Here is an 8,565-nt window from a genome sequence, read left to right as displayed (position 1 = left end):
ACCTGCGGAAGAACGCCGCATGCCTTTCGCTTCAGCTATGGTCAGAGCGATTCTATGCCGCGCTGCTATCTGCAGATTCACTTGACTCAATCACGTGTCAAGTTTGTGCTCACGAGGCTTCATAAGGGCATTAAAGGCGCAGACTCCTTCCCGAGCGACTCACTCATTACGAAAATCATCCAGTAAGCCGCGCTTCTCTCGCTGTCTTTTTTCTTAGTGGCAGGCGCCAAACGCCAATGATAACCTAACTCACGACTGCCTGCAGTATAGCGACGCGTACGGAAGTTTAGCCTGCCTGCTAAACAGCCACAGGTATACAGACCTCTGACGTGTAGCGCAGCAAAAAGCTTCGGGTTGCAAAAAGCTAGTTCTTCCGTGGAGTGGCTGTATTGCAATGAGCACTGTTTATTTCAAATGTACCCAACATAAAAATTTCGTAAATAACAAAACAATGACAAGCATGCGCCAATCCGCTCATAAGTTAGTGGCCGGCGTCATGTTACGCCTCATGTTTCAATATCGAGGAGTCGGAAGAGAAACGGCGGCATAATCTTGCGCGCACCAGTGACCCTCTCATCGCTCAGCCTGGCGACGAAGACGGCGAACGGGATCAGCATGCCGATGCAGAAACGGGTGAGCACGAGGGCATAGTTCTTGGTGTCCTTGTGCTCGATGTGGCTCGGGTAGGGGAAGCGCTGCAGCCACACTGGATGCAACCACTGCCGAGGACCGTTGAACCGGGCCGCCTGCATTTCCAGGTGTCGCTGCTGTAGCACACTCATGATGGGAAGCAAGGTGTTAATCTCCGGAAAGCGTTCTTCAGCCGAAGGTCCCTCCGGCTGAGATAGAATCCGCTCGGGGTACTGGACCTGTAAACATCATGACGCAGCATGTAAGCGTTCATGTTCGCGCTTGGGTTTTCTCTAGTTTTGTGCTGCTCTTCGCGGAATTACTAAGAAGTCAATTGCCCATTTGAGTTTTCTTTTTTTTCCTATGTATAAATTTAGGCCCTTGCGTGACCTTTGGGGATCCTGTGGTAGTCCGATTAAAACTAGAGACGAGAAGATTTCACAGGACGAACACTTATAATGAACTTCACTAAGATGGGCTGCTTTCTCACTCGTTGGACTTTTTTCTTGTTTTTCACCACGCAATGCTTCTTAATCCTTTTGTGAGTAGTTTCAGAGGATAGCTATACACACGAGCTGTAATTATACTATGGGAATACAATGAACGTTTATCAACGCAGTGGAAATGAACTGCCACTAGTGCGAAAAATTATTTAGACAGCACAAGTGAAGGATACCTTCCTGGCCAAGGAGAGCCGTATTCGAAAAAACGCATTCTTGTGTAGGTGTCGCCAATTTCGTTATGCGTTAATAAGGCCTTAGATGGCTCATGGGAGGAAAAATCCGATGTGCAGAACTGCGCCGCCCGGCGTTATGGCACCGAAATTCATATGGAGTCCAGCCCTCAACCTTTGGCGGGAGTCGAACCCACGACATTTGGTGTTAATTAGGGAGAATTACGCCTTCAATTTCTTTATAAGAAAGCGTGAAGCCGAGGCGAAGAATCAGTGTCAGCACGCCCTGCGGTGTTAACTAAGGCGAAGTGACTTAAGGTGCAGTTAATTAAGATAGCGTTGGTTAAGGCACTCGAACCCACGATCTTTGGTGGGAGTCGAACCCACTTGGAGATATTTGCGAACCGGCGAGATCTCCAAGTCAGATTCCAATGACATCGAGAAGGATGAGAGACGAACCCACTACCTTTGGTGGGAGTCAAACCGTGGCTTCTGATTATAATTAGGGCGACGGTAATTAAGGCACATTTCAGTTGAGTATAGTTAATTGAGACACTCGAATTCAGTGTCTTTTGTGGCAGAAAACAAGTAATAGGAAGTAACGACGCATTCGAATGAAAACGTCAGGTAATGTAATGAATCAGCGGGCAAGCTTTAGCCTTCATCCTCTTTAGCGCATGCTAAAGTGACTGTCAACTCTTAGAAAGGCTCTTGCATAAACATTGCTTATAAACAACTCAAACAACAATCGAGGTGTGCGCTGCAGAGCCCCAGATCTGTTTAGTGCAAGCACTTTTACGTAGCCTAATTTTATACGTATTATTGTTTTCTATATTACCGTTATACCGAATTACTGTGACACCATCGAGTCGCAGATAGCCGCACTATTTTATTTATTAAAGGTCTGGTGGCGCAATGTAAAATAACACATGGAAGAAAATAGGGGGCGACATAAAAAGCGCCAAGATGTTTGGAATATTCTGGCGCACTTTCTGTCGTCTCCTTTCTTCTTCCATAGGTTATATTACATTGCGCCGCAATATCTTTATTAGCTATGCACCAACTCACCGAACATAGTACCCTACCTTATTTGCCACGCCGTCTCCTCAGTTCCAGCTTGCCTCCGCCTTTCGTCTTCCTCGTCCTCCTGTGCGTCTCCGTATTAGCGCTCAAACGTGCTCGCACATCCTAGTTCTACTTTACACATCCCGCATGCTCACGCGTCTCAGTTGTTCTAGTAAATCCATAGTTCCCTCGGTTGTATACAAATACTGTATCCGCCAGTTGCGCGCTTAGAATCGTGGCAGATGTCTGCGTGTCAACCCGCAACAGTTATCAAGGAACTGTATATTAGCCCCACTCTTTATTAGCAACACCTCAGCATACAGTTGGGCTATAACCGCATATCATAGAGTCCGATTGCTAGATTTTTTTTATTATTACGAAGCATTCCTTGCCTCAGTCCAGGCACTTTAGGTAGGTTTATGTCTCGCCTCGTCCCGGAGCGCTTCGGTAAACAATTATGCTGATCCCACGCACTGTGGGATTCGCTGTCGTGCGAAACATTTTGCAAGTACACGTAGTTTATGCAAAGCGTCACCAGATGGACCAGCCCGTTTTTGTAATGAGGGCAACTGCGTGTGTGACGCGAGCATTTGTGTGCCGACAGCAGCAAGACGACGACAACGGCGACGATACAAGTACAATGGTGATGCCTTGAGATTTGGTTAAGACTTGGTCCGATACCGAAGGAGCTGCCACCTAACAAGGCGTTATCGCTATCCTCGTGGACGACTTTCGGTCACAGTGGAGGGAAAGCGTGCACTGCGTCAGTCACCATGGCCGTTAGTGGTGGCTCTGGCTAACGCTTACAGGTCTACAACTTATTGCGCGCACATAAATGCCAAATAAAGTGGACGCGAGAATGGGTGATTTGGCAGATCACCGCACACGTAAACGCGAGATACGGGCGCGGCTCCTAACAGCGGCAGGTTTTTTTTTTTTTTTTTTGTCGAAGTTAATTTCTTCATTTCTTGTCATTTCTGCATTTCACTTAAAACAACAATAATTTCTCCTATGCACTCCTTGCCTTTATTGCATGTTGGCTTTACGCAGCTGTAACTAATGACAAAAAAGAAGGACCGTCGAGTTTTTCCTAATATGCCTCCCTTGCGCTTCTAGCATTCAAGGAATGTCGGAAGCAAATGAAGCCTCTAAGAATATTCCAAACTCTTTGCTGTCTCAGTGCCACGGAGCATTTGTCTCTATCGCTTTCTTAAGGAAACACTAAAGAGAAAGAATAAATGGGCTTAAATCTTTTTTTTTTCAAGAGTCTATTTACGTTACTATCGCGGTAGTACATCGATTATTAGAAAAGAAAATGAAGGCCAAACTTTCATTTGTTTTTAATTTCGCGCTGGAACTTCACAGGCAGTACTTCAGAGAGACGTCACGCATTTCAATTTTTTTTAAATAATTGGAACTATGCAGGGGAATCACGTAAGGTTACTGAAACTTGGTTGATTCGGTGCTTTGTTGCTTTAGCACAAAATGTTGTCCATGTTTACCGGTAAAAAATTACAAGGCCCTAATAGACGGCGTCCAAATTCATGCCCTCATGACGAGCTGGTGCGGAAACTTCAATGTAGCGTCGCCACCTGTCTCGTTTTTTTTTACCTTTTACCCGTCTTCAAGCCTCCATTCGCTGTGAGAACGACTTTCTTTAGTATTGCAGAAGTGCCACCTACAAATGCAGCTAAACTTGCTCTTTTCTTCAGTGTCCATTTAAATAACAAAGTGACAATGGGAAAACGCGTGTTAGATCTCACAGCCTCACCAGTACCTGTCGTTGTCTTCGCCTCGAACTTCTTTAGTCATTGCGTAATTCTTATGGCAAGAAAAGCCTTCCTCACCAGCACGTCCAAAGGCAGGCGGCTCCCGAGGAAAGTTATGCGCAGGCTAACTGGCACGCTGTTCTCGTCGCCTGCCTCTACGAAGCTGTAGAGCAGCCCTACCACGTGCACGGGCGTTTGGTTCTGCAGCAGCATGGCATCCCCGAGTTCCTTACTCGATGTCACTCCCAGAACGTTCTGCACTCCCAGCTCCTTCATGGACTCACGTGTCAGCCGGGAAACGTACTTATTGGTGGCCGGCGCAAAAAGTACCTACGGAGCATTTCACGCGTAGGGTCAAGGTATGGTGTCTCTTGAGAGGATGAAGGATACACATTCTGCTGTCAAAGTTACCTGGTTAGCACATATTGTATGGTGCGCGTATTCAAACATAGGTTACGAGTTAAAGCACATACATCTTAACAAAGAATCGGCAGAGACACTTAAGACTGCTTACACGTGGGAATGCGAAAGCATTAGATTCCCTTTAGTTAATTTTTTCTTTTTTTCGCGCGTTCGTTGACCACGCGAACTCTCGCCTGCGTTCTATGCGCTCTAACTGCGCCTCGGTAAGGCCAAATCAAAACGCGCCAAGCGTCTCAGCGAGCTCGTTTGCCCGTGGGCGACGTGACGGGGGCAATGGCACACGCACTTGACATGCCTTTAGTCAACCACAAACGTGGAGCCGCCGTAGTTTCGGGGCAGCACGCCCGTCTCGAACCCCGGATGTCCGGGCTCTATTACCACCCAGACCGAAATTTAACAAATTTTCTCTTCAAAGGCAGTAATTTACTTTGTTAACAGGAACCTCCTTGAGAAATGTGACGCCAGGTTGAGCATATTGTGACGTGTTTTTACTCTTTGCGGCGTCCGGCATTTTTGGTATACCATCTTTCGGTCACGCCGGAGGATTTTCGCGTAATGGGGCGTACAATGCTTTCGCATTAAAAAGATAAGCATGCCCCATAACCTCTATACCCAGCAATCGCTTAGAAAGGGCCAATATCAGTACTAAAAGCGACAGATCTCGAAGGAAAAAGCGTGGGCTCGTTGCGTGTTAGAAGGGTTCATTTCGCGGTGTGCTTCCCCGTAATAAAGCGGGCTGCAATACTTTCAGTCTTATTGGTACCTTGAGCGTGTCGTCGTCGCGTTCATATATTATCGCTTATCATGCTTGCCTTTCCCGACTACGACTGAAAGAAAGTACACAGCGCGTTAAGCGTACAGCGAACCAGTTTGCACTCTAATCTTGGTTCACCAACACGAAACATCGTCCATACCCCCCAAATCACGCTGCAGTCTGTCATCGAAATTTTCATCGTTACGTCACGGCGGCGAACCTACCTGCTTGACTTGGACCATGCTGGGCTGCGTGTTCCAGAAGGTGCTGGGGCGAATGGGCCGAAAAATGGTGTCCCCCTTTCGTATCAGAGGCTCGCGCACCACGGCCTCGTCCTGGATCCCCAGCAGCAGCACCACCATTAGAACGATCTCGAGCAGCGTGGTCGTGTAGCGGCGACAGAGCCGCGTCACATACACGTTCTTCCATAACACCATCAACAGCTGCAGGAGCGGCGACGGCGCAGGACGCTCCGCGGACGTGTTGTCCACGGCGACCTTTGTCACGGCGGCCGCAGTGGCTGCATAGAAGCCGGTGGTGGTGTGTTTGACCAGTCAACACGCGTTGATGCAACAAAAAAAAAATGGAAGCAATTGGTCGAAGGTTTCAGAATCACTGCCTTCGAGGCATATCATTATTGTTCCTAAACATTCCTCCACGTTAACACTGCCGAAAATCTGAGCTGATGATAATGATGTGCGCAGACGTGGATCCTGCGACGCATTGGTCACGCAGTGCGAAGAGCAAAACATCGATGAACGAAAGGTGGACGAGGAAAAGGGAGCATAATGTTCACAGACTCGCTTTTCTTCTGTGAATGAAGGAAAGCGCTCCTCCTTTATGGACGTCTCAGTAACGATTCTTGCCAGTTTATCAGCAGTGATTATTGTTATGAGCCCTGCCATTTGTATTGCATAGCTATTAAATTTATCATCTCATTTCCGATCGAAGAAAATAAACAACATGTGTTTAGACACAGAGCCTGTGGCAAGTAGGGGGTCTAAATCCATGTTACTTATATTAGTACAATAATAAAATATTGATTGGACAAATCGTCACAGTAAAGAAAGCCATATACAATTAACTGATAATTAACATAGATTGAACAAATATAGCAGTATATGAAACGAAAGGAAAACAAGAAACTATAAATTGAAGCGTTGCCAAACAACCATGAAACGTGCTTCTCAAGCCCCTTCCAGGCGCAGGAATCGCCCAGGAGCGTTAACGAATAGTCTCAGATTTCAGGTGCTGCGCAACATCGGAGGGCATAACCATTAAGCGTCGTGACTACTTAAACTGAAAGGCACCGCAGCCCCTCCACTTCACAGTATTGTACATAGTCAAAGAAATATAAGTAGTGTTTACGCGTGTTTTACATGCGCGGTGCATCTGCATTATTGTTTCGTGTGTCTTATCAAACGTTCATTGCAGGAATAATGAGACGCGGGCGGAATCGGCTGCTAGCTCCCTCCTCTACATTGGCTGCTTTGCATGCTTACTCGATGTCTGCAATGCAATCAAACTGCGAAGGGCTCATCATTCGCATTTCAGCGGAACGAAGTTGACCATGTCTCCGAGCCGTTGCTTGTCCGTGCCATGGCTTTTCAGCAGTGCAAATACAGGCCTACTATCTTGCTAGAATCTGGTTAGCTTGATTCGACCTTGGTGACCGACAAGTTGACGCAAGCGGGGCGATGCATAGCGTCGTCAGGACAACGGAAGCACGATCGCAAAATCGAGGTTTCTCCCGCAAACGCCCAGACGTCTGGCCGCTTTAGGGACGACGCTCGTCGCAACCTTCGCCTGCAACTCACCTTGTTTAACTTGAGTAGGCTGCGTCGGTGGCATTCGAGTATTTCACGTCCGACCAAGCCTTCCGGAACGCTTGAGAGAGCACGTGAAGCGCAGAAAATTTCTTCTTCTTTAACCGTACGCCTCCTCGTGCAATAATGATGATGATGATGATGATGGCCTCATGTTATGGCTCATACCCACGCTGGGGGATTGGCCAAGAATTGCGTGCTGAAACGTTCACCTAATCTTTTGAAGTGCTACTTATTCGATGAGAAAAAATATAACGAAAGACAGATTAAAAAAAAAAAGAAACGTACAAGAACAAACAAAATACAAGACAAAAGTTAAAAAGTTATTCGTTTTGTTGACTGAATGTAACTGCAAACGGCATCAAATACGTCCCTGTGGCTGACCCCTATAACTGACGCACCGAAAGATAGTATGATTTCTGGTGATAATATTAACCCTAATTTTGCGAACGGAAGTTCTAGGTGTCTTTTTCTTAACAATTTGTATCGTCGACATACCAAAAAATAATGATCTAGTGATTCTGTTTCTTGGCAGTATGGGCACAGAGGCGATAGCGTCAGACCAGTCCTGTGTAAATATAGGTTTAATGGAGGGACACGGCAGCGTAATCTCGTGATCGCTCCTTCTGATTGTCTTGATGGACACCACTGGATCTTCCACGGAAATCTGAGGTGCTGATATTCTGTCCATGTCGTTATTGATTCACTGACATCTCTATGAATTGAATATTTTCTATATCTGATTGCTGTTATGTGAGCCACCAAAGGAAGAACAGGCATTATAGGTCCACTCAGGGATGCTCGCGCTAATGCGTCTGCCATTTCATTTGAATGTAAGCCACAATGTCCAGGTACCCATAATAGTTTTAGAGAAGTCAACTGTGGAGGAACTAATGTTAGAAACGTCTTTATTGGTGGCGAATTGGGTGAAGCCGTAAGCGAAGTACAGACCGAAAGGGAATCTGTTATAATAACTGCACTTATTGAGTTCGACGGGAGTTTCCGAAGCGCTAAAAGAATTGCTAAAAGCTCGGCTTCAAAAACAGGTGCGAAATCTGGCAGTCTCAAGGAGAATGACCAGCCAAGCGGAAGCGAGAAGATGCCTACGCCCGCCTTTTCGTTGCTCACTGAAGCGTCTGTAGCTATTATGTTATTTGTTTGCACGTGCGCTAGGTAATCTTGCAACAGGTTACTTAAAAAAGTGGCAGATTGATATTTAGAGTTGGGGGGGAATATGTCATCAAAATCTATCTTAATATTCTGATGTGATTCGGTTGACGGAATTACCTCTCGAAAGTTCACATTCAGGCTATCTAATTCTTTTTGAACAAATATGATCTGTGGAGTGTGAAATCGAGGCCAATGAGCAAGGAAGAAGGAATTTGGATCATCAATGAATGCGTATTCAGATCGTCTAAGCTGCAA

At 46.3% G+C, this 8,565-nt stretch overlaps 1 protein-coding gene across 1 annotated transcript; it reads right to left on the bottom strand.

The window, feature by feature from the left end:
• Window positions 1-380: 380 nt before the first annotated feature.
• LOC126540090 (uncharacterized) lies at window positions 381-8,178 on the bottom strand. Its single transcript, XM_050186886.2, has 4 exons — window positions 7,132-8,178; window positions 5,539-5,834; window positions 4,216-4,467; window positions 381-869 (listed from the first exon to the last, which is right to left on the bottom strand). Exons 1-4 carry the CDS (start codon window positions 7,163-7,165, stop codon window positions 507-509), a joined length of 945 nt encoding a protein of 314 aa, XP_050042843.1. The 5' UTR covers window positions 7,166-8,178; the 3' UTR covers window positions 381-506.
• Between the last annotated feature and the right edge of the window lie 387 nt (window positions 8,179-8,565).

This window comes from Dermacentor andersoni, chromosome 2 (assembly GCF_023375885.2).
Source record: "Dermacentor andersoni chromosome 2, qqDerAnde1_hic_scaffold, whole genome shotgun sequence".
Classification (NCBI taxonomy): Eukaryota; Metazoa; Arthropoda; class Arachnida; order Ixodida; family Ixodidae; genus Dermacentor; species Dermacentor andersoni.
This window is presented reverse-complemented; position numbering and strand designations above follow the sequence as displayed.

Excerpts from the sequence above, each read along its gene's own strand:
- LOC126540090 (XM_050186886.2), bottom strand. The coding sequence starts at position 7,165 with ATGCCACCGACGCAGCCTACTCAAGTTAAACAAG. Across the intron at positions 4,468-5,538 it reads GCATGGTCCAAGTCAAGCAG|GTACTTTTTGCGCCGGCCAC; the intron begins GTAGGTTCGCCG and ends AATGCTCCGTAG. Across the intron at positions 870-4,215 it reads GCCTGCCTTTGGACGTGCTG|GTCCAGTACCCCGAGCGGAT; the intron begins GTGAGGAAGGCT and ends TGATGTTTACAG.